This window comes from Mastigoproctus giganteus, chromosome 5 (genome assembly GCF_048544385.1).
Source record: "Mastigoproctus giganteus isolate SK-2022 chromosome 5, ASM4854438v1, whole genome shotgun sequence".
Classification (NCBI taxonomy): domain Eukaryota; kingdom Metazoa; phylum Arthropoda; class Arachnida; order Uropygi; family Thelyphonidae; genus Mastigoproctus; species Mastigoproctus giganteus.
In genome coordinates, this window is record NC_143579.1 from 116028322 (window position 1) to 116054553 (window position 26232).

Genomic DNA, 26232 nt, shown 5'->3' on the forward strand with positions numbered 1-26232 from the left:
TCATCCCAGATTTTCTTTAAATTAGCCATTTCACTAATTATTCAGCAGTGCATATTGAAAGAAACCAAAAACACAAGCTAAACAAATATTTTTATGAGGGGGAAGAGAGGGGGATATAAATAAAATTGAATATTCAATTTTTCATCAAAGTATAAAATCAAGAAATAGCTTGGTTTATTTATATAACCAACCAGAACAGAACAGAACATTATTTTTAATGATTTTCTATGTACAAGGCATTTCAGCTGTTTTTAAAACCATTATATATGTAGCAAAGAAGTCTGGGATTATAGATCTCTCAAAGTATGGTTTATAAAAGTGCTTCAAAGAATTCTATTAATGAAAAATATAACAAGATTTAAAGCAGTGGTAGATTTATATATCTTTTCCATCCTTTTTGAAGCCTGTGAGAGATCAATGAAATTTGCAATATAACGGATATTCTGGAAATTTCTTTTGTAAACCAAATACCAAGTTTTACAGTAGTCTTAATTTTCCAATTTAATTACAGTAGTCTATATTTAGCTAAGAATGCTTAGGCAACTTGATTAAACCATTAATGCCAACCATTAAATAACAAGTATTTCTAGAAATATTGGCTGTTATTTCTATTGGGTTTCTTTGATAGGAAGCCCATGTAGCTATAGAGAATAATAATACAACACAAGACAAAAATATACTGGTGTGTGTGTGTGTGTGTGTCACATAAAAACAGTCAGCACCTTAAATCAGTAGGTTTAGGCATCATTAGGAGTGCTGAGCTAAATGCAGACAGCATAACTAAAGGTTAACTGCTAGTTCACAAAAATGCTAGATTTTCTCAGTTCTTTACCACACTCATGTATCCAATTTGTATATTACAAAGTGTTTTAAGAACACTAATATTTTAGTGTCCAAGAAAACATTTCTATGAAATGCATCATGCATTCTACATCACAGCATAAAATGGCATTTATTGCTGTTAAAAACAATCTATAAAAATGGAAAGTGGGTGCAGATAATGACTGGATATGTTATGAATTAAAAACTATATAAAAAATTGTATCCTTGATTCAACTTTGCTGGTTTTTAAATGCTATGATAAGAGTATGCTAAGAATACCTATGCTGTGACCAATGCACACCTATACTTGTTTACAGTCATCTATCCAACACGTTATAGCAAAAGAAGTCATTGTAAAAGTTGAACTGATACAGTAGTTACAAAAACAGAAAGCAGCAATGTGAGTGTGTGCACGTATTTTTTTTTTTTTAACACACAAACATGCTGAACGTGTTGTCCTAGAATCACTACAATATTCTTTATCTTTTAACACTAGTAATAAAAAACGTTTTATTGTACAGACATTTCACATAAAACAGTGCAAGACTAATTTATGACAATACATGTGTATATATATAGTACAGTTATGAAAAAGTGTAAAAACCTGCCTATCAAATAGAACAAGAACCATAGAAATTAATCACACATAAATGTAACTTAGAGCTGACCTCTATATATAAAATGGCACCAGCCTAGGCCTAGCATTTTTCTCACTTGAAGTACATAGGTAAATTTATTTGGTTGCATAATACATGGAATGTGAGCTAGGATAATACAGAAATCACACACTTTCTGCAGGACTCTGAAATTCACTAAGAGCCTTTATAGGTGCAATATGTTTCTTTTGAGATCCTTTTCTAACTTTTGCCCTTACTTCTTCAGGTTTCTCTTTACGTACTAATGGTTTCTTTTCTGGTGCTTTCATTTTCCAGACAACAATAGGAGACTAAGAAATAAAAGAAAATGTATATTTAGAGATAATGTTTTGGTGTGAAAAAGTGTTAAATTCATTGAGAGAAATTAAGAAAGAATGTTTTTTTTTTTTTTTTATTATTCAAGTTTTTGAAGTATAAAATATCAGTAAACAAAATAAATACTACATGATTATATTAACTTTTTCATAAACTAACCAAGCTAAATGTCACTTAGAATTAAAGATAAAATAAGCTGGGAAAACATATTTCACCTTTGTAAAATAAAAATTTATCTTTTCTTATGAAAATGTTTGTCTTTGTTTTTGCATCATATAATCACAAAGCACTATTAGTTAAAATGGCAGCAGCAGGAATAACACACACAATTTTATTAATTCTGAAAAAGAGTTTGACACATGTTTGATAGAAGGGACATTATACTGTATTCTCTTTTTACTGTGGTACTGAAGAGGCCTTCACAATCCAGAAATAAGGCAGACTGTGAATGTACCTTCAGTTTCACTGTAACAAGAGAATATATCTATACATCCCCTTTCTACGTAATTTAATTTTCTGTGTGTTTTGCATGAAACTCGAAAACTGAATTAGTTTTTGTGGGAAAGTGCCAAAAATATTGCTAATTATTTGTAATTATGCTATAAGCCCAAGAAATTAAAATGGACAACATTAACTAAAAAAAAAAAAAAAAAGCTATTTTTAAAATCATTCTTACTAAAAATATTGCAAATCTTTTAACTCATGGCTCAAATAGCAAGTTCAAATTCCCAGCATAGAGAAAGGCACTAGAGTGAATTAACAAACATGTTCTGTTAGAATAACTGTTGCGTTCAGGTGAGAGGTGAAGTGTTCTGATGATTTCTGTGATCGTAAACTAAAAAATTCTAAAACAAATAAAAGTAGCCACAACTATCTACCCTTGCATTCCAAAGATGGCAATCTTGCAGTGGCAAGGATGCTCAGAAAGTCTAATGGGAGATTAAATTTGGGGAATGGTCTCTTAAGCTGGGCAAAATGAGCAGTAAATTTGAGAGTGTAGAAATCTCTCAATTATATCCCGCATTTCATTCTTAATATTAAATCATAAGCTTAATTTATTATTTAATTACAAATATTTAATTTGTAATTAAATAATTCTATTCTATTTAAATAATTCTCAGCTTAATATTCTATTCCATGATTGAGTAATAAACAAGTTAACATAACTTTAAAAATATTAGCACATGTTTTATTATAATTATTGTATGCACATTGCATATGTGTTATGTACATATACATTGTAACATGCTATGCATTATTCATTTAAAGAGCATGATTGATGATTTGTAATACAGGGATAAGAGAAAGGCTTACCTTTTTATAAATTTAGCATTGTTGTTATTTGGCTTTTAGGAGCATTAGCAACTAAAGCCATATTGCTCCGGGGATATGCGGTGGTCATTCCCTGACCTTTCCGCATCCTCTGTATTTGGTGGCTCACGGGCTCGAACCCTGGTCTAATCAAGAAGCGTGTGCTATGCACTGCTGCTCCTGCCCACCTGGCTACAGAGGCACCTTAAAATTTAGCATTGTGCTTGTGAAATTCAATACAGAACTAAATGCCTTAAATATACAGTCTTTCATCAATGCATAATTAAAATAACTTAGTTTTATTCTGTAAACTTTTTCAGGGGTGGGCAACCTTCAGCCCGTGAATGTGCATAATCTGGCCCGCAATTGTTTTCATATATAATAAACGGGCTGCCATTTATTATACATTTTGAATTAATGAAATTTCTGATGTAAATTTAGAAAATACTCTGCACATTGCTACAACAAATATTGATTCACTGATAAAAATAAACAGTATCTCTTAAATATTACATATACAGTCTGACCTCTATATAACAAAATCGATCGGTCCCTTGAAAAAATTTGTTAAACAGAAATTTCATTATAAAGAAATATGACCTTTTCAACAGTGAAAAATACTGTAAATTAATAAATATAGTAAAAGATGGGAAATAAATCAGAAATAAGTGGGAATGAACACAATTTCTAACATTATATATGGTTTGGTTTTTGTTGTACACTGGATTCTACTGTACACCGTTTGTTTGTTTAAACACTCAAATATATTCTCTGTTACATTTTTCCTTCCCACTTGATGCAAAGTTTCAAATGCTGGCAACATTTCTTGTTTGAGATATTGCCCTCATTTTCATCCAACTCATCATTGATATTGTCACTAGTTCTTTAAATACACTCCAAATTGTTGGAGTTACTTGAATATTCAGCTACTATGACATCATTATCAACTCCTAAAAATTTGTCAAGAACAATTTCTCCACTGATCAAACCTTGCTTGGAACTGCCCAAGATTGCTCTAGTCTTGGAGTAGTTCATCCCTCTTATCCCTGTTATTTGGCGTTTAGCAAAACCTGCTTTTACGAAATGATTCTTAATCGTTGTTTCCATCACATCTTGACTCACTTTTGCCATCTCTGATATGCATATCTGCAAATCTATAACAGAATCTATAGGTTGGTTGGTTGGTTTCTATTCTCAGTATAATTTTTTGTGCCTTTGGTAATGCATTTTCAAATCCTTGGCCAATTGGTTGCAGTTTAGATGAAGTATTGGGAGGGAAGAAAACAAGCTTTATAGTTGTATCACAATTACTGAGTGAAGGTGGGCAGGGCAGTTGTCAACAATCGATGCAAATTTTATGTTTTCTTTCGTCATATTTCTACCAAAATTTAAAACCCACTGTTCAAAATTTTTCTTTTTTCAATTGTTCCTTTCCAATGGGTATAGTCTTCTTCGATTGCAACTACACTTTCAAATCAGAAATAACTTTTTCAAGTAAGACATGGCGCTCTTTAAATTTGGCCAGCCTTGGAATGTTTTATTAGTAATTTTAGTATTAGTATTAGCAATGGTCACGTGGTGCAAGGAAGCCTATGGCTTATGTTGCACCAGCCAAAAAAAATTATAATAAAATAATAATGAGAAAAGGAAATAGACCTACCATAGGTAATTAACCAGCTGACCTTTGAATTTCCCCAAACTGTCAGCCTCTATCACCCATGTAGGTAACTTATTCCAGTAATTTATAACTCGCTGGCTAAAATAAAACCTGCAATCCAGTCTAAACATTTCCCCCTTTAACTTGAAATTATGGCCCCTTGTTCTAGAATAATTCATAACCATGAAAATTTCATCCTTATTCATTTTGCTTATGCCTCTCAGAGCCTTAAACACCTTAATCAAAGTCTTCTCTGAGGTACCTGGTTTCACAGCTCTGCAACCCACCTATTCGAAGTCTTTCCTCATATGGATGCCCTTTTGCCGATCTCACCAGGAGTTACCCGTCTTTAGACCCTTTCAAAGAAGCACAATGTCTTATGCCCCAGAAAAGATGCGTACTCCATGAAAAGATGCCTTTTCTTTTATTAATGATATCAGCACAATTTGGTCTCGTATAAACTTCATACACTTAAAAACTGCTTCATCTACATCTTCACACATGCTACCGACTAGGTCTTGATTTCTCAAAAATCAAGACAGTTTTTCAAAATGGTTAACACTACTGGTAGGAATACCAAATTTAACAATTTTTTTTTTTTTAAAACCTCAATCTACACTATTAAGCACTTGTATTTTTTTTCACTACACTCAAGGATTTATTCTTAGACACTGTAAGGTTACTTGCATAGTGGCTGAAACGAAACTGAAATTAGGGACCACTTGTGCCTACCATGTAAACAGAGATGGGCGAAATTTAGTGAAGGTGTAGATGACTCATTTCTTCAAAACGACAGACAAATTTCCAGGATAAAGGAAAATCACTCTCTCCTAATTCTTTAATAGGCTCCTTAAGGTGGAAAACAGTTGATCAGACCCAATGTCCATGGACACAGATAGCAGTTGACCAGTGCGACTTCTCGGTACATTAGTGTATAGAATGTATAGGTTTTACTACTTCTTTTCAGCCCCTGCTGACCCATTGCTGGGTAAAGGCCTCTCTCAAAACCTTCATTTTTTTTTTCTATCCCGCACCGTGGTTGGCCAGTTTCTTTTAGTAGTGCCCGTAAAACTCCCGCAGAGTTTTACAGGCACTATTAAATTGTAAAATGTTTTAGCTCTTAATTCGTAGAATTATTCCCTGTTTAGCTTTTAAGAGCTAAAGGGATTAATTCTTAATCCTTTTAGCTCTTAATTTGTGACTCTATTGCCTCAAGGTGTGAACAATGCGTACCCGGGGTCTCTCGAAATCAGTTTGTTACGTGAAAAGTTTTCTTTGTTATATGGAAACTATTTTCAATGTAATGACTAAGGTGAAATCAAGAGAAGTTCGCTATATGGAAGTTTGTTAAAGAGAGGTCCAAATGTACATACACATCTAGCTACATATAGCAATTTTTGTAATTTTATCTTGAATTTGTATTTCGCTTTTCTTAATCATAAAATTAATTGTATGTATGCATATGTATAAATATTACAATAAATAGCAAAACTGTTTATGACAATATTTTAATAATCCTAAAAATCATGGAAAGCCAAAAAAAAAATTGCGGTCCATATATATATACCTCACAGACATTTTATTTGGCCTGGCATTTATAAAGGTTGCCCACCCCTGCTCTATATATACTCTAGATATTGATCCCACCCATCTTTGTTAAAAATTCAAAACTTCTTCTAACACAATATGCTACACTTATTCTGTGTTGTTGTTGTTGTTGTTGTTTGAGAGCTATTGGCGCAAGAGCAACTTAGGCTATAATGCGCCTAATCTAGGTTAGAGTTTCATATTTCGACATTTTTTATTATGTTGTTCAGATGGGAAGCCAAGATTTTATTTTATAATTACGTAACTTTTTGGTAAATGTTATACTATTTATTTTTATATGTATTGGTAGTATCCGATTAACTTAAGGAAAAAGAAAACGTCGGTAATATTTGGCCGGTTATCTAAAATTGTTTTGAGCGTTAGGTTGTTTTGTGCGTTCGTGGTTATTTGAAAGGCTTTTATACGTTCTGAAGTAAATCTTGGACAGTTCACCATGAAGTGATGTACAGTGAGTGGAACTTGACAGTTTTGGCACTGAGGAGGGTCTTCACCTCTGAGTAGGTAAGAATGGGTCATATGGGTATGCCCAATTCGCAATCGAGCAAGGATCACTTCTTCGTGTCTGTTGGATCGGCAACTGGTAGTCCATGGTCGGAGTGTTTGTTTAATTACACAAAGTTTGTTGTTACTTTGATCTTTCCAATGTTGTTGCCATTGTTTTAAACTGCTTTGGTGGATTAACGACTTGTAATCGGTATATGGTATTGAGCGGAATGCATAGTAAGAGGTAGCAGCTTCTCTTGCCGCTTTATCTGCTTTTTCATTCCCAGTTATTCCTGTGTGGCCTGGAATCCAACAGAAACTGATCTTGTGATTATTTTGCAATAGCTTAGATACTGTATATTGTACCTGTTGTAAAACTGGGTGTGCTTTAGTATTGGCATTCTGTAAAGCAATGACAGAGCTAAGCGAGTCCGTGAAAATTATGCTGTCTGCTATCTGTTCATGTTTAATTTTGTTTACGGCCATCAAAATGGCTTGTAATTCTGCTGTAAAGATGCTGCATTCTTTTGGAAGTTGTTGGATGAGAGTACAGTCTTCAGAGTGAATCGCAGCTCCTACACAAGTTTCTGTTTTTGAGCCATCTGTGTATATGAAAGTTGAATGTTCATATTTTTCTTTGTATGCTGCATGTAGTTGCTGGTAGTTTGTTCTCGGGAGATTTGTTTTCCCCCAAGATTGGAAATGCAGGTCACACACAGGTTGAATTATGATCCATGGTGGAATAATGTGTGTAGTCGTGGTAGCTATGCTATCATAATTAAGCTCTCGGCATAACAGTAAATCTTTTAGTCGGATGTTGGAAGGGCGGTTTATTCGTGGATGGGCTTGGTATACATTTTCCAAGTACGATGAAAACAGAACCTCTCTATTTGGATGGTCGGTGATGGATTTTATCTTTGCAGCATAGTGTAATAATAAGTTCTGTCGTCTAAGTTGTAGTGAAGGTTCATGGGCTTCTGCATATAGGCTTTGTACAGGTGAAGTGCGAAAAGCTCCAAGTGCTATACGGAGTGCACTGTGGTGTATGGGATCTAACCATCTCAGTGCACTTGGTCTTGCAGAGTCGTAAACTGGTGCTCCATAGTCCAGCTTGGAACGCACTATTGCTCGATAAAGTTTAAGTAGTGTCTGTCGATCTGCACCCCAAGTTGTTGCGGAGAGAACTTTGAGTAGATTTAACTTCTTGATGCAAGAATGTCTTAGTTGCTTAATATGTTCAAGGAATGTCAGTTTTTTATCTAAGAGAAGTCCTAAGAATCTTATGTTTGGTACAACTGGGATCATATATCCATCTAGTTTAAGTTCAGGATCTGGGTGTAGGTTTCGTTTCCTACAGAAGTGTATACATGCAGTTTTCTGTGTGGAAAACCGGAAGCCATTTGTTTGTGCCCATTGACTTATTTTATTTATTGCTCCCTGTAACTGCCGTTCTATAGTTCCTTATTCTGTGAATATCTTAACTTGTACCATGAACTAATTAGATAGCTTTCGTTTTTCCAATAGTGTAATGCCCCATTTATCTCAACAAGGACTCTTTGTAAACTTGCATGTAAATTTCTGGTTAGTACTGTTATTTTAAAATGCACATGCAATAAAACAAAAAATTGAACCAAACTAGATATGAATTCAAGATTATATCAAGCTATGATATAAGAAAATTTGAAGAATTAGAGAAATAAGGCATGTAAAAGCTGTATGTGTATTTGAGTTAAGTATAAAGCAAGAATGCCAACAGATGAGTAAGACCAGCAAAAAGAAATAGGCTGGATAATTAAATAGTGGGGAAACTGCAAGATTGTCATGATCTAAAATTAAAGAGTAATAAAAAAGCTAATTAAATTATCCAATTTAATAGTAAAAGGATACATTGCACTGAGTGACACATTCAATAGATCCAAATAATAATTAGCAGCATATATGTTTCTGATTAGTACTTGTCAGTAACCACAGGACCCAAAAATTAGCCAAAAAGCCATATTGTGAGAAAAAAAAAAAAAGTAATAATTTCATCAACAAAAAAAGGTAATAATTTCATCAACAATTTATTTGCTTACTGGCAGAATAACAGATATGGGAGAAGACAATTATATACAAATTACGAGGGCTGTTCTGAAAATAGATCATTGCTCTGAGTCTGAGTTCACTTGGGAGGTTGGTATGGTCTCCTTTTTGAAATAGCATCCTTCACATTCTATACACCTTTTACAGTGGTTCACTGGCATCTGAAACATGTGTTGCAGCCCATTTTCTGAAAGGCGTTGCAGAATAATGGATGTGGCAGATTTAACTTTATTATTATTAGCCATATGATGCAAGGAAGCCTGAGACTTATGCTGCACCAGCCAAAAAAATTTCCTAAGTTACTCCTCAGAGAGAGAGGAATCATCAAGAAAGAGAAGAATGACAATATCCAGCTCGGGGACCCTGGGTTTGCCAAGCCCATATTCACTGGATGTGAACCTCTGGAACTTCTTCTTATGTTAAAGTTTTTCCCTCTCAACTCTTTTTTGAGGCCTGGGAAAGCTGAGATATCGCACAGTGCGAGGCCTGGGCTGTACGGGAGGTGGTCTAGTGGTTGATCACTAATTTTAGCTAAAGTTTGTATTGCTGGTTGTGCAACACATGGACTAGCGTTATCTCGAAGAAGAAACCATTCTCGATTAAGCAGTTCCGGTCTTTTTTCGCTAAGTGCTCCTTTGAGGTGAACTCGCAACGTGTTAGCATAATATTCTCCATTTATAGTTTGTTTCTCAGGAACTCAGTGCTGCAGTATTATTCAGCAGGCATCAAAAAACAAAATTAACATAAATTTTTTTGATGAACCAAAAAAAACTCAAGTTTTTTGGAGGCGGTGAATCGTGGTGTTTCCACATGATTGACTGCTGTTTGGACTTGGGGTCAAAATGTTTAATTCAGGACTCGTCACACTTGATTATTTCATTCAAAAAGTCAGGCTCTTCTTCCACCTTGTCAATAAAGGCTTGACAAAGTTCAACACAGCATTCTTTTTGTTCTGCGGTAAGATTGTGCGATACCCATCTTGTGCAAACATGTGACATGTTAAAGTGTGTCTTTACAATTTCGCAACATTTTGCTACACCAACATTCGAACTGAATTGCCAGATCACGAACCGACAAACGTCTATTTTCTTTCAATAACGCTTTGGCCTCCTCAATGTTTTCATCGTTCAATGAGGTTGACAGATGCCCGCTTCTTTGTTCATCTTGTACGCTTTTTTTTTCCCATCCTTAAAATGCTTCGACCATTTAAATATGGCCGTTCTGCCCAAGGCTTCTTGAATCATCTCAAACGTATTCTGACCACGTTTGCCTAACTTTACTACACAAAATTCAATTGCAATTTGTCTAATAATTAACAAAATATCTTTCTCATCCCCTATCATAAAACACACTTCACATAAACTGTTATAACAAACACAAAAATGAATACAGCTAGTCCTCGCATAATGCGAGTTCGATTAACACGATATTCAGTTAACGCTATTTGAAAAATGATACCACTTTTCACTTTACACGATGCAAATTTCCAGTTAACATGATTTTTTTTTATGCGATAGTTGAAACAGATTTGAATCGCCGCGTTAAGCTTACCGGGAGTCGTACGGTCAATAAACAAACGTTTGCCTGCTGGCCACCTCGGTGTGTTCCATCAACCATCGGAAGAAGACGTGTTTGTCTCCTGCTAATAAAGTCAATGCAGACTTGCATTTAAAAATTCAAATTTTTAAATGAGCCAGATGAAAATGTTGCCACGAAGGAGATAACGGTAAAAGAATTAGATGAAATCTTTCGTATCGCATAGAACCTCAAACAAAAGGTTTGATGTTCTCTGCGATATTTATTTCGCCAGGGCCCAGAGATGATCGCTGTCGGCTATCAGAAATTGATTGATGAAAAGAGAAAGTCAACATTGTTCAAATATTTCCGAAACAGTAATTTCTGCACTGTGATGTCAGAGGTTCCAAAAGTTTCTCGGTTCACGGCGCCTTTAATGTCTCAGTAATTCTTTCAAGGCACACCCAGACCTTGAGGTTGTCATTGACATTCTCTCAGATATGCCAGACAAGCTGTACTTGCTACCTGGGAGTCTAAAACGCTGATGGAACTGATATTCGGATGACACTTAACTCAAGTGGACCCAATTTTGGCGAAGTCCGGACGATCTGCGACAGCCAAATCCTTTGCTTGCACCTTCACGATGGTGGGACTGTTAGTAATCCTGGGTATAACCTCCATGCACAAGTACATGGTGGGCGACCACCCAGGTGTGAACCAACGTAAGCAGGGGTCGAGGTGTGGCGCCCACACCACATGGAGGAACGCCGCCCCTCTATGTTAGCAGGCAGTACTAGGTGGTAGATGACTCTCATCAACCGGTGAAATACCACCACTTTGCTTATTGGAGGCTTGAAGTGGTGGAACCCATGTTTAGTCTCTAGAGCTAAGTTCCGGTCAACCCTTCCCTATCTCTTCCATCATGCAGAATGATTGATGACTTTTGAGGTTATGATGAACGTCGTGGGAGATCCAATATTCCTTACATTGAGGGTACAGCTCTAAAACGGTGTTCGCAGGCCGGCCGCTAGTTAGTACACCGGACCGAACCTATTGGTAACTCTCCAGGAGGCTTCCGGATCAGCTAGTGTATAATCTTGCTACCTCTACTCCACCAGATAGTGACTGGATGGAGTCCGAGTGGTGTGTATGCGGGGAGCATTGTCGAGGCCACATTATGTCAAGGATCTGGGTATATTCTTACCATATGTATGCCATATCCAAAAATTTCATTACTTCATACAGCATGTCCCACACACTTTTTCTTACTATTGAATACACCATGAATCGTCAAACTAATAGAGCAAGCTTATCTGCGAAAAGATCTAAACCTCCCAAGGACTTCTTAATTCATTTCACAAATATACGTGGTCTCAATTCTAATCTCAACGATGTCCATTTCCACTTGCAATCTGCCAAACACCATGTACTTTTTCTGACAGAATCTCAGTTATCGGTTGATTCAACTACTGCTCATCTCAGATGTCCAAATTATTCGCTGTATGATTCCTTTCGCCTCAAAGGTGGAACTTGTGCATATGTCTGTTCTGATATTCCCTGTCAGAGACTTGGCAATTTGGAATCTGCTCTCTTTGATCTTCTCTGGCTTAAAATCTCTCTACCTCATTGTGTCAAATTCATCTGTTGTCTCTACCGTTCTCCCAACTCCACTAATCACTTGGAGCTCTTTGACTTCCTTTCTTTGCAACTTGACTTTCTCCAGTCCAACTTTCCTAACAGTGAGGTAATTTTCCTTGGTGATTTTAATGTTCACAACTCCAGCTGGCTTCCGTTTTCTAGTCACACCGACCCAGCAGGTCGAGATGCTGAGGCTTTTGCAATTACTAATGACCTAGCACAGATTGTTCATTTACCTACAAGAATACCGGACAATCCTAATCATACAGCCAATACGCTTGATCTTTTTCTCACAAACAGCCCTTCTAAATACACAGTTGAAGTGAGAGGTACTCTAGGCACTTCAGATCACAACTTGGTGATTGTCTCTTCTCCAATGGAACCTTTATCTCATGGCTATTCCCAACCTCATGTTGTTTGGCATTACAAGAATGCAAAATGGGATGACCTGCGAGACTTCTTTTCATCTTTTACTTGGTCGGATTACTGTTTCAAAACTTCTGATGTCAACGTTTGCTCAGATCTTGTCAGTGAAATTATTCTTGCAGGAATGGAATCCTTTATCCCACACTCCACTTTAAAATCTCGTCCTTTATCTAAACCTTGGTTTTCCAATAAATGTGCTAAGGCTGTCCAAGAGAAAAATGTTGCATATCGTAATTGGCTTGTTTCTAATTCTTCAGTTTCATTTTCTGCCTACACCAAAGCTCGCAACAATTGTAAAGCAGTTATTAATCAGTCCAAACTAGAGTTTGAACAGGCTAAGAGTAGAAAGCTTGCTTCTTGCCCTAATGGTAGCCAAGCATTCTGGTCTCTTGCCAAAGCTATTGGCCGCAACTTTTGCCCATCTCTGCTCCCACCTCTGTCCAAACCAGATGGTTCTGTAGTCACTTCAGCCAAGAATAAAGCTGACCTGCTAGCATCCCATTTTTCTTCCAGCTCATGTATTAATGATCTTTGTAAAACACCTCCCACCATTCCCAACACGCTCCATTCAATGCCTGCTGTGGTCTTCTGTCAAAAGGATATCAGAAGGATTTTGATGAATCTTGATGCTAAGAAAGCTCCAGGTCCTGATGGTATTTCTCCACTCGTTCTCAAAACCTGTGCTCCTGAACTTACTCCTATTCTTTGCCGCCTTTTTTCACTTTCTTATTCCAAAGGTGTTTTTCCTTCTGTTTGGAAACTTGCTCATATCCAGCCAGTTCCTAAAAAGGGTGACACATCCCTCCCATCCAATTATCGTCCCATTGCAATTACTTCTACTCTTTCTAAAGTAATGGAAAAATCAATTAACCGCCAACTCTTAAACTACCTAGAAACCTTCCATCTGATCAACGATCACCAGTATGGATTCCGTCAGTGTCGATCCACTGGTGATATTTTGGCTTATGTTACCCATTTATGGACTAATTCAATGGAAAGGTTCGGTGAAACACAAGTAGTTGTTCTTGACATCTCAAAGGCTTTTGATCGTGTTTGGCATAAAGGTCTTCTAAACAAGCTTCCATCTTATGGTTTGCCAACTGTTTTTAGTAATTGGTTATCCAGTTTTCTCTCTGATCGTTCACTGAGGGTGATGGTAGATGGCTCTCTGTCGTCTAACTTCTCCACTAATGCTGGTGTCCCCCAAGGTTCAGTTCTTTGCCCCACTCTTTTCCTCTTGCATATCAATGACCTTCTTCCATTGACTGGAAATCCTATCCATAGTTTTGCCGATGATAGCACATTGCATTCAACTTTCCATTTTGAGAAACCTTGTCCTGTTCAATCAGCTTCAACTTCTCGAAAATCTGCTACCAATTCCTTAAATGCCGATCTTCAGGTAATTCTCCAGTGGGGCAAAGACAACTTAGTTGATTTCAACCCTTCTAAAACTTAGTCTTGTCTTATATCTCGCAAAAAGAATTCTTCTACTCCTATGCTTATCTTTAGTGACACTCCGATTTCTAGGCAAAATGATATATCTCTTTTGGGGATTACCCTGACTTCTAATCTCTCTTGGCACAAGCACATAACAAATATTGCTTCCTCTGCATCTAAAAAACTTGGTTTTCTCTTTCACTCTCGGCGTTACTTTTCTTCCAAACAGCTGCTCACTCTGTATAAATCGCAAATCCGCCTTGTCATGGAATACTGTTCCCACATCTGGGGTGGTGCCCCCAAAACTTCTCTCAGGCTTCTTGATTCCATTTAGAAGAGGGCAGTTAGGTTAATTAATGATTCATCTCTAACAGAGTCTCTCCACTCGCTTTCTCATAGACATACTGTTTCTGCTGCATACCTCTTCTACAGATACTTCCATGGGCACTGCTCTTCTGAATTGGCTTCTGTAATTCCCGCTCTCTCTTTCAAAACAGTCCGAACACGTGCCGCCACCAGCCAACATCCATTTACTGTCCAACTTCAAACCCACAGAACCAACTTTTCATCTTCCTCATTTATTCATTCAACTGCCGTTTTCTAGAACAACCTTCCTTCATACGTATTTCCTGAAAATTACAATCTACAGAAGTTCAAGTCCAATGTCAACAAATATCTTCTTTCGTCTTCTCAACCTCCAACCCAAGCACGGTACTAAGTACTATAGGTTCTAATACCTCTCGTGTTTGGGGTTCACATAAACAAAAAAAAAAAAAAAAAAAAAAAAAAAGACCAAAAGAAATACCTAACAGTTTCGTTTAGTAGTTAGGTCCAAACAACTTAATAAGAAATGCTGAAACTGTGAACTATCTCGAGCTAGTAGTTCGCGCGGTGTCCGACAGATGTCGATTATTGCTGTTTCCCTTGAAAATTTAAAATATTCCACGACGCACAGTTTAAGAACCGCTGTTTTATGCAATAAACATTTAATTCCATAATTATTTTCATTATCTTTTACATTATATACAGTTAAAAAGTTATTTAAAAGGTATTTTTAAAATTCTTTATGGGCATTCCAGAAGGTCAAGGACCAATTATAATTTTTCCTATTGGTTATTATATTCGATCAACGCATTTCCATTTTGTGCAATGCGCTCGCGGGACAAATTAATCGCGTTAATCGAGGCCCTGCTAAGTGACAAGGTGGGGGAACATTCATAGACTGCAAACTCTTCACTCGTTTCCATAGCAACAAAGCAGTGTTGCCAGTCCACGTATTTTTGGAACAGTCCTCGTACATACACAGTAAGAGAAGACAGTGGGGGGCAGTTAGAAGAGGAGTACCCAATAAACCAAATCTAAATTAAGTGAAAGGAAGAAATAGGATAACAGTACTCCAATCATCTTCAAAATTCCCTAATGATCACTGAGATTAAATAAGAATATAAAGCAAACAGGAATAAAGGGAAGGCCACTGCATACACCAAAAGAACCTGGACATACAGGGAATGGAGCTGCCCAACCCATAAGGTGGAGTCTTAGTATTACAATAAGGCATAGAAATAATACAACAATTATAATAATGATATGAACATAACACAAAATAATAAGAATATAGAGAACATCTATATAAAAAAAAAAAAAGGTGAAATAAAAGTATCAAATAAAGGAAAGTACAAACACCGCTCTGTAATTTTTTGCAAATTCCGTTAGTTAATATAACAGAATTTGCCAAAAATTTGGCAATGCCTATTAATACAATTATAAAATAGTATAGCTTAAAACACGAGTTGACAAAACTGTCGTGATCACAGGAATTTTCATTCCTGTGATCACGACAGTTGGTCGAAAAGCATTGTCAGCTTCAGGAAGGAAAATCGTTTTGAATATTTTCGTTAGATTCTTTTAATTGCGTTAATTTGAATTTTAATTGTTTTGAATTGTGTTAAATTGATTATTTAATTATTTATATTTTACTTTAATTATTTATATTTTACTTTAATGTACCGGTCATAGTAAGTTGTCGATTTTTTCGTTTTTTCCGTTTTAATTTCTGGAGGGTATCATACGGAAGTGTTCCACGTACTATATTGAGGTAAACTCCTCTTATTAATTTACTAATAGCTAATAATAATATATCCCATTTCTTCCATTCACCCAACAGTAATACTGTTCGCCATATAGTTCAAGTAAGCCACAGGCTTTTTGCTGGACACTGGCAAAAAAAAGAAGGGGGGACTAATTATATGCTTTCCTCCTCCCACAGTTAACTATCCACTTGACCTTTGAATTTATTCAAACTGTCACAACCTTAGCTACCTGCAAGGGCAACTTGTTCCATCAATCAATGACTCACTGGCTAAAAGTAAACTTCCTAGAATCTAATCTAAACCTTAGGCCCTATAATTTGAATTTACAACCCTTAGTTCTGGAATTCTTTATAACAGTGAGAATTTCACCTCCATTCATTTTACTTTCTCAGAGCATAAACCTCAATCAGGTGACTTCTGAGGTGCCTTGTTGTCAAGTTCTGTAGTCCACATAATTGGAGCCTGCCTTCATACAGCCATCCCTCTGCCAGTCTCACCATTTGAGCTGCCCATCTTTGAACCTTTCAAAAACCTCAATATCTTTTTTCAGATGAGGTCTCCATACTTGAACACAGTATTCCAAATGTGGTCTTACAATTGCGTTATACATTGGTATTAGGACCTCCCTATCTTACAGGATAACATTCAATAAATCATCAATAGGACACTGGACTTTCCTGGCTGCCTGTTCAGCTGCAAATTTTGACATCATGCCTTCTCTCTCTCTCTTTATTGATGTCATTTATGAAAATGAGAAACAGTGATCCAAGGACAGATCCTTAAGAGACTCCACTTCTGATGTTACATCCATCTGAAGAATATCCTTTTATTCACAACCCTCTGCCCTGCAGCTAACTAGCAATTGATCTTACAATCTTAACAGTAACCCCAACCAGTTCAAGCTTATACAGTAAGTTCTTATGAGGGACTGAATCAAAATGCTTTATTAAAATCCAATAATAACCTATGTTGAAATAGTTCCCTACATCCAGCTCATGAGAAACTGTGTCAAAACAGCCTACTAAGTTAGTTAAGCATTATTTTCCCTTAACAAAGCCGAATTGTGTGTCCTTCAGAATGCCATATCTATCTAAATGTCCATGGATTTCATTGCTTCTAAGATTTTTCCTATCACTTAAGTCAGACTAACCGGTCTGTAGTTACCTCTTAGAACCTCTTTTTTTATTAGCTATAACACTGGCACTTCTCCAATCCAAAGGAATCTCCACTGAGTCCAAAGATGCCCTCATAATTAACCTCAATGGTTCAATACACTCCCTCAAAACTAGAGGTATATGCCATCAACTCAAAAGTTTTTCTAATAAACAATCATCTGTAATTACAATATCACTCATTTTATATGACTCCATCTCACTTGCATGGCCTATTCTCATCACAAAGTATCTTTCGTCAGTAAAATATCTGTTCAATTCATCCGCAACATCAGCTGAATGGTGTAAGATTTCTGCCACCTAGTGCACAAGGTGTCTAAACTGATTTGCTTTTTTCTTCCTTATATTCGCATACATGAAAAATTCCTTGTTCCAATTCTTTGCTCTCTTAGCCAATACTTTCTCATATGCAGCCTTTGCCTCCTTGACTTTATTTGTGGTACTATTGCAGATCAACTTGTACCTGTTGTAGGCATCAATACTTTTCATTGCTTAGTAACTGTCCTCTGCTATCCTTTTCTGCTCTATTTGACCATCCAGCTCCACAGTGATCCATCTCAGCATCCTTCTCCTGCAATATTTTCTTAAAGGTATGTTTGGCTTCTGTGATTTTTGCTTTAAAAGTATTCAATAATTCAAATATATTTGCCATCCTCAGCAATCCGTTCAGTTCAAAAATGCCATAAACTGTCGAAGTCCCCTATTCTGAAGTTAAAACCTGTGCCTTTAACTACTAACAAAATCTTTCTTCATCTTCCAAATGAAGATTGCATGATCACTTCCTGACAAGCAATTAAAGCCATGTGATCTGTATCTGATTCATTAGTAACAATGAGATCAAGAATATTCTCAACTCCCTAGTACTTTCTCTAACATGCTGGTACAAATAATAATCATTTAGTTTATTTAAAACAGTTTTCCCCATCATGGTGGGTTTCCCCCCCACTTATTTCAACCAATCTAGGGCAGATTACAGGCACTCATAATAATAATAATAAGACATTCACGCTTGCCCACTCCATCTGCAAGTAAAGACTCATCATATTCTTCTGGTCTCTAGATTACTCTCACTCTTACAATTCTTTGGCTTTCAACTAACTCACACCACACAGATTCTATGCTGGCAGATTCTGAGGTATGCTTAGCCCACTTGTGAATGGCCACCATAGCAACCATAGCAGGAAAATTTTTGCCCCAAAGAGCATTCTTCATTGTCAGAAACAACCAAAAGTCACTGTGCCTGGTCAGATGAGTATGTGGAATAATCTCAATTTTGTTTTCTGTAAAAAAAAAAAAAAAATAAATAAAAAATACCTTAGCAGCACAATGTGATATTGTCTACATGGATGTTTCTTCTGAAACATCGGGAGAAACTTTTCCTTCAGAATCTCTACCTATGAGTTTCCTGTCATAGGTGTGACATAAGCACTGCGAAAGCAAAGGTAAGAGTTAGGAGTATGTTATAGGCCTAATGACTAGAATGAGTACAATGAACAATTGTACAGAGAAATAGAGTGGACTAGTAAATCAGAATGTCTTATAATGGGGGATTTTAACTTCCCAGATACTGACTGGAATTGTAGGTTGGTCACTCACACACTAGTAAGACCCTTGTGGATTTATTGGATGATTGTTTTCTGCAGCAGCATGTTCGAGAGGCAACCAGAGAGGGTCTTGATCTGGTTATCAGCAGTGATCATTCGTGTATTAAGAATTTGCAGATAAAGGAACCACTAGGTGACAGTGATCACAGCGTACTGATGTGGGATTTACTTAAAGATATAATTACCATCAGGGGTAAAGGAAAGGGTTTTTGCTTCCGTAAAGGTGAGTACAGTGGTCTCAGACAGTTTTTAAATTCTGTACAGTGGGATCAACTGATGATGTTACCAACAGTAAATTCTAATGGGAAGCTACTAAAAGTTTCATACCTATTAAGAAATATTATTATTATTATTATGCCATATGGTGCAAGGAAGCCTGAGGCTTATGCTGCACCAGCCAAAAAAAAAAAAAAAAAAAAAAAAATTCTGAACTACCGAGAGAGAGAGAGAGAGAGATAAAAGGGAATCACCAAGGAAGAGAAGAATGATGATATCCAGCTCAGGACCCTGGGTATGCCAAGCCCATACTCACCAGATGTGAGCCCCTGGGATTAATATTGTTCAAGGTTAGACCTAAATGATTATCAAATGAACTAATGAGGCTCGTGAGAGAGAAGAAAAATGCATAGGATGCATATAAATTATTAAGCGACTCAGAAGCCTACAGCAGATATAAGCTAGTCTGTAATCAGGTCACAAAGGAAAGTAGGCAGGCAAAGGCAGATTACAAGAAATCTTTGGCAAAGGATGCTAAGAAAAACAGCAACGATTTCTTTACTTATATAAACTCTAAAAGGAAGGGGATGAAATCTTATTGGTCCACTTGATATCGATGGTTCGACTGTTGATGATCCTGCTCAGATAGCAAACAAACTAAATGGGTATTTTGCATCTACATTCACACATGAGGAGTTATTAAGGTTTGAAAATGGCAGAAAGTTATCAAATTGTAGCAGGGTGCTTAATGATTTTGTATAAACCGAGAGCAAATGGAGAAATTGTTGAAGTTAAACATAAGGCACCTGGGGTGGATGGGATCTATCCAGTTATATTAAAGGAGGCGGCAAAGAAACTAAGCAAACCCTTAGCCATATTATGAGAGCAATCCTTGGACCCAGGGGTGGTCCCCACGGACTGGAGATTTCCAAATGTATCCCCAATTCACAAAGGGGAATCGAAGGGTGACATGAGTAATAACAGACCAGTTAGTTTAATTCTGTTCGGGTAAAATAATGGAGTCACTGGTTAAAGATGCATTGTAGGATCATCTAGACAAGACTGCAGCAATAAACCAGACACAGCATGGGTTTGTTAAGGGAAAGTCTTGCCTGACAAATTTGATAGGATATTATGATGTGGTTACAAAGGAACTGGATGCAAAAAATAATTTGCATCCAGTGTATCCATCTATTGTACAAATTGGAGCAGAATGGTATTAAGGGTCAGTTGCTACAATGGATAAAAGGATGGTTGAGTGAGAGAAGACATGCAAAGTACTGCATATTGATAGAAGTAACCCCATAGAAACATACCAACTGTGTGGTACTACACTTAAGGTGGTAGAAAATGAAAAAGACCTGGGAGTAATTGTGCAGTCAGATATGAAGTTTTCTGAGCAATGCAGACAGGCTGCCAGGCCAGGTCATGGGGTTATGTCAATGATATATAGGAAGTTTGCTAGCAGGGAAAAGGAAGTGATTGTCCCTCTGTATAAGGTAATGGTCAGGACACGCCTTGAGTACTGCGAACAGGTCTGGAGGCCTCATTTAGGAAGGATGTAGATTTGCTTGAGTGTGTGCAGAGAAGGGCAACAAAATTGGTGAACGGAATGAAGGGATCCTCTTACCAAGAGAGGCTTAAGTTCTGCAAATTGCAGTGGCTGGAGACTAGGCACCTGCGCGGAGATCTGATTGAGGTGTATAAGGCCTTGAATGGGTTGAGCACGCCAAATTCTAATGGGATCCTTCCACTTGTTCAGATTACGAACCTAAGGGGGCATAAATTCAAATTAAGAAAAGACAGATGTAGAATAGATGTGCGGAAATTTGCCTTTAGCCAGCGGGTGGCCAATTGCTGGAACAAATTTCCATCTGTCGTGGAAGTTGATAGGTTAAATAAATTTAAGGAGGAACTGGACAGGCATTTGGAGGGAATGGTGTGATTTTTTTTTTTTTTTGGCTGATGCTACATAAGCTCATACACTTGCTTTCTTGCATCACATGCCACTTCTACTACTACTGTCATTGTAGTGCCTTTGGGAACACAATGTGTAGTATGGAACTTTTTGTGCAGTGGTGACTCAGCCTGCATGCACTGGACAGATTGATGCTTGGTTTCCCAATTGAGCAATGAAATCCATGTCTGAAACGTCATCATAATCAAGGAGAAGAAACAAAAATTCATTGAAGATTCTGAGTCAGCACAGCTGCTCACACATTTACAGAGGTGCCTCAGAAGCCAGGTGGGCAGGAGCAGCAGTGCGTAGCACACGCTTCTTGATTAGACCGGGGTTCGACGCCGTGCCCACCAAATACGGAGGATGCAGAAAGGTCAGGGAATGACCACCGCATATCCCCGGAGCAATATGGCCTTAGTTGCTAATGCTCCTAAAAATAAAAAAAAAAAAAAAAAACTTTTACAGAAGTGTCTTTTTGTTCCTGAGAAAGAAAGAAAGAAAGAAAAAAAAAATACTTCCATGGAACTCACCTTGGGCAACTACTTGCTCATTCTGAGATCTTCATAAAGAATGGTATGCACAGAGCCAACAAAAATGCCTGTAAATGTCGCAATTTCATCTACTATTGATCTCAGAATGAATCTTTTGAAGTCTTGGTTGATGAACTTCATTCTTGCATCCCTCGTAAAACTTTTGCACCTAGCTATGCATATTTTTCACATCCATAATAATATCAGGACAAACTTCCAACATTTCTTGGTGAATTTCAACAGGGTTTTTCCTGAATTCTTGATCTTTCAGAGATCTTCATAAAGAACAGCATGCATAAAGCAAAGGTAAATGCCAGTAACTGTTGCAATTTCATCCTCTGTTGATCTCCTGTCACTCAAAATAACTTCCTTCGCCAAGCAGATACCAGATAATTACATGTTGTTCTTGATGACAGAACACTACCATTTTAAGTATTACAAACATACAATGCTGCCATCTTCCTAAGCAGTCAAATAATATACTTTGATTACTTTTTTAAAATACAATTTGGAAACCTTATAAAGTCGAGCATACCTAATATTGAGTCTGAGAAAAAAAATGTAGACTAGCGTAGTAAAGTTTCTAAAATTTTCAATGCTGAAAGCTACATGGTTATCATTAAAATTCTCCTTATAAAAATTCTCCTTAATTCCATGATCACTGCAAATTCCCTTCACATTTTTGTGGAAGCTAAATAACTTATTTTAAAAAATAATAGTTAAAAAAGTTTAAAATTTAAGAATCTACCAAAAAGAAAAGAACTGATAACTTTCAATATAACTGTCAATAGGAATTCAATGTAACAACCACTTACACTGACAGGACCACTTCTTGGATACTGTGGAGAAAAAAAAAAAAAAAATTATTATTCCAGATAAAGAATATAATGTATAGATTTAATCTTTTAAGTATTACCAAGAATGAAAAGTTAAATACAGTGAAATAGCAATATAATGAAATTTCATTATACAAAATAATAAAAAATGTCAGAATTCTAGTCAAATATTATAAAACAATCCTAAAAAAAAAAAAAAAATCTTGCTTATGCAATTTTATATTTTTCACTGAAAATTTTAAGTATTTTCTGCTTGATATTTTAAATGAAACAAACTTAAATTGATTCTGCCTGGGAGGAAAACACTTTATAAACAAGAAAAGAAACTACAGTCTGTTTGAAATTTATAAAATTGCAATAAGCACACATCAGATTTTACAAAGTAAACAGCTGTAATTCAACTGTTACACTATGCAGCAAACAGACAATTTTAATAATGTTGGTGCATTATCTATCGCAGGACTTTTCATGAAATATATAACTTTGTATAAATAATCCCTGCCACTTACAAAATCACTGAAGTAACACGAGTCAAAAGCTACACAGGTAAAATCAGTGCTGAATCCAGAGCATTTGCACTGGGGGACAAAGTCTGTGCATAAATTGATGTTTTTGGCATTTTTTCACATCCATTTTCTGCTTCCTAGTATTGAAGGCATCAAATGTCTTCATTTTTCTGACTCACTACAACCAGATCATTAAGGGCTATGGTTGTCGTATTTGGTTCACTCATGTTTGCTCGTTTTAGCCCTGAGAATGAGACATTTCCATTCCAATTTCCAGCACTGCCACATGGAGGCAGAAGTAGAAGTATATGCCACCTTGTGACCAAGCAGAGTAAGTTGGTGGTTAGATGAAGTTAGTGTTTAAATAACAGAAAGGTATCTTCCCTTTCGTAAGATCTTTTGTGCTTTGATTTTAGGCACTTATATATACAATAGAGAATTGTCTTTAAACTCTAATAACATGCAGTATTATTAGAATTTATCTAACAGTCTCTTCCCTACATAAATTTCCTTTATTCCGAGAGAAATCATCTGATCGCCAGAAAATGCTTAGCACTTGGGTTCTGCTTGACTGGTCATACAAACACTGACCCACAACTGGCAAGGGTGATCTTGATTTCTGTTTGAGCAATAACGTTCTATACAGTTTTTTTTTTTTTTTTTTTTTTTTTTAAGAACCTATTCCAAAATCCGGGACTCTTCCAACCCAACATAAGAATACAATAACAATACTGGAAACATTGTAAAATATTTCACAGTACACATTGTCAGATCATAGAGCTCTGAAATTTGGTGTGATATATACTTGTCATGTCACCTTTGAAATAAGTTACCATCTCCTGAATTGCATGCTGTAAGTCATGCTTGAGGTGTGTGTGTGTGTGTGTGTGTGTGTGTGTGTGTGTGTGTGTGTGTGTGTGTGTGTGTGTGTGCGCGCGCGTGTGTGCGTGTGTGTGTGTGTGTGTGCGCGCGCGTGTGTGCGTGTGTGTGTGTGCGCGTGTGTGTGTGTGTGTGCGCGCGCTCATAGCTAAAAAAAAAAAAAAAAACACCCTATATTTCTGACACTCACCTTTGTGGATGCGACATAAGATGCTTTAACTGTCAAGACAACAGCATTCATCAAATTTTTTGCAGCCTGGATTAAAGAAGTTGCACTGTCAAGCTGAAATTACAAAATTAATACATTTATATTTCTTTACTTCAATTAAAATGCAGAAAGAAATCAAAGGCCCCAAAACATTTAAATAGCCATCTGAATCTGTTTAATTATAGAAAATAGAGCTCTTGTCCACGGATCAAAATTACCACTCAATGTTTTATTATTATTATTCATATGGTGCAAGGAAGCGTGAGGCTTATACTGCACCAGCAAAAAAAAAAATCTGAATTACTGAGAAGGGAATCACCAAGAAGTAGAAGGATGATGATATCTAGCTGAGGATCCTGGATATGCCAAGCCCATATTCACCAGATGTGAGCCCCAGGAGTTGATGCATATTAAGAGAATTTAACCCAGGGGTGATCATGTGGTGCCTGTGATGTGAGCACAACTTTGTTTTTTTATTTCTATTTGCCTCTCGTGGTGTAAAGCATAAACACCATACATTGTCCATAACAGGTAAAGTTGAACTTCTGAAAAAACTCGACAGCAGTGTGTCCTGTGAGAAGTTTAACTCTGCTTAATTGTAAATTTCAGCAATTTCTCTCAGTTCCTCTTATTTTACTAATTTTCTTTTAGCCATTCCTTTTTAGATTTTTTTTTACAACACACTTGTATAAACTTGAGGAAAAACACAACACAATAAGATAGATAATATAGCCCGCTGACGAATTTGTTTTCACAAAATCTCGAATACTGACAAACGTATTGCGACATTTGGGAGTTTATTTTATCGCAATCAGTTTTATTGCATCGCTCGCCACACGTGCAATAAACTAATCACAAACGACATTCATAAGTATGCTGTAATAGCATCACACGTATGTGGCTGACATGGCTTCTCAAGAAATAAAGTAACCTACTGGGCCACATATTATTATTATTATTATTATTATTATTATTATTAGCTATATGGTGCAAGGCAGCCTCGGGCTTATGTTGCACCAGCCAAAAAAAAAAAAAAAAATCCTGAGTTATCCTGAGAGAGAGAGACAGAGCGAGAGAAGTAGAAGGGAATCACCAAGAAAGAGAAGAATGATGACACCCTGGGTGTGCCACGCCCATACTCACCAGATGTGAGCCGCGACACACACAAAAAAAGTCTTTTTTTTATATATATATACACAGTAAACCCCCGCTATTCGAGGTATCTGTTTTCGCATATTCGCGATCGCTGATTTAATATAAAATAAAACTTTAAAAAATGTGAATTTTAAAGCGCTGTGAATATTTTCCGCCATAAAAAAACATGGGCATGGCTAAAATTATCTTTCCTGGTCAAAACAGCTTTCGGTGGGTGGGGGGAGAGGGGTGACAAAATTGCGAGCATGGATGTTTCTCGCTAATCCTTGTTCAGTATGTGTTATGCGCTTGTCATGGAAGGTTTCGTCGTTTGCTTTTAATTTATATGGTTAAAAAAATTGAATGGCAAATGCCTAAAAAACGGTACTCACCTTGTATAAATCTGCAATAAATTTATTGGTAAATGGCGGCTGAATTTAGTTATTGAGGAACTATCCCCCTCAACTCATCCAACACACAATATCCAATGTTAAAAACAACATTAATAACCCCATCAGACACAGTAACAAGACAAATACTCGTATAGTTCTCCCTTACCATAGTGAACTCGCAGCACAATTCCGACGTACATTCAAAGATACCGACATCTCCCTCACCTTCTCTACTTATAATAAACTAGGTTCCCTATTTAATTCTTATAAAGAAACATACAAGTATCCCATCAACGATCTCAATATCATATATCTCATAAAATGCCAACCAAACTGCGACACCTATTACATCGGCAGCACTACCACCAAATTCGGTTCCTCCACAACTTCCAACACCTGTGCATACTACCACTTCAACAGTTTCAGGACAAGTCAATCCTGCACTGAGTTAACAACCCATGCTCAAAACCACACCCCCCCTTATTGACTCTGCCATCACTATTATTAAACTTAGATCAAGTTACAGAATTCTTCAATATGAAGCCCTCACCATCGAATGGTACCGACACCATTCCGATCTCAATATTCAACCTTTCACCGGCTTGGAACCTCTCGCAGCTAAAGTTCCCACGTGTCAAAAAGAGCATCACGAGAGTATAGACCAACTTTAAATACAACACGCGCTCACTTCTCTTCCATTTGCCAACTGATGACGGTTCATTTAACGAAAGTCTCTCGCAACAACTATTGGCACC

General features: G+C 36.8%; 1 protein-coding gene across 5 annotated transcripts in view; it reads right to left on the reverse strand.

Moving 5' to 3' along the window:
• Positions 1-209: 209 nt before the first annotated feature.
• LOC150085655 (catenin alpha-like) overlaps positions 210-26232 on the reverse strand; it is a 499984-nt gene continuing 473961 nt past the window's right edge. For 3 of the 5 annotated variants that reach the window (XM_090374159.1, XM_090374158.1, XM_090374157.1), the window contains 3 exons: positions 23934-24026; positions 22338-22361; positions 210-1768 (listed from right to left, as the gene is read on the reverse strand). In XM_090374159.1, coding sequence (XP_090230285.1) covers positions 1604-1768; positions 22338-22361; positions 23934-24026 — 282 coding nt within the window. In that variant the 3' untranslated portion in view covers positions 210-1603. The remainder of the gene's footprint in view (positions 1769-22337; positions 22362-23933; positions 24027-26232) is intronic. The other 2 variants (XM_090374161.1, XM_090374160.1) reach the window with 1 other exon arrangement.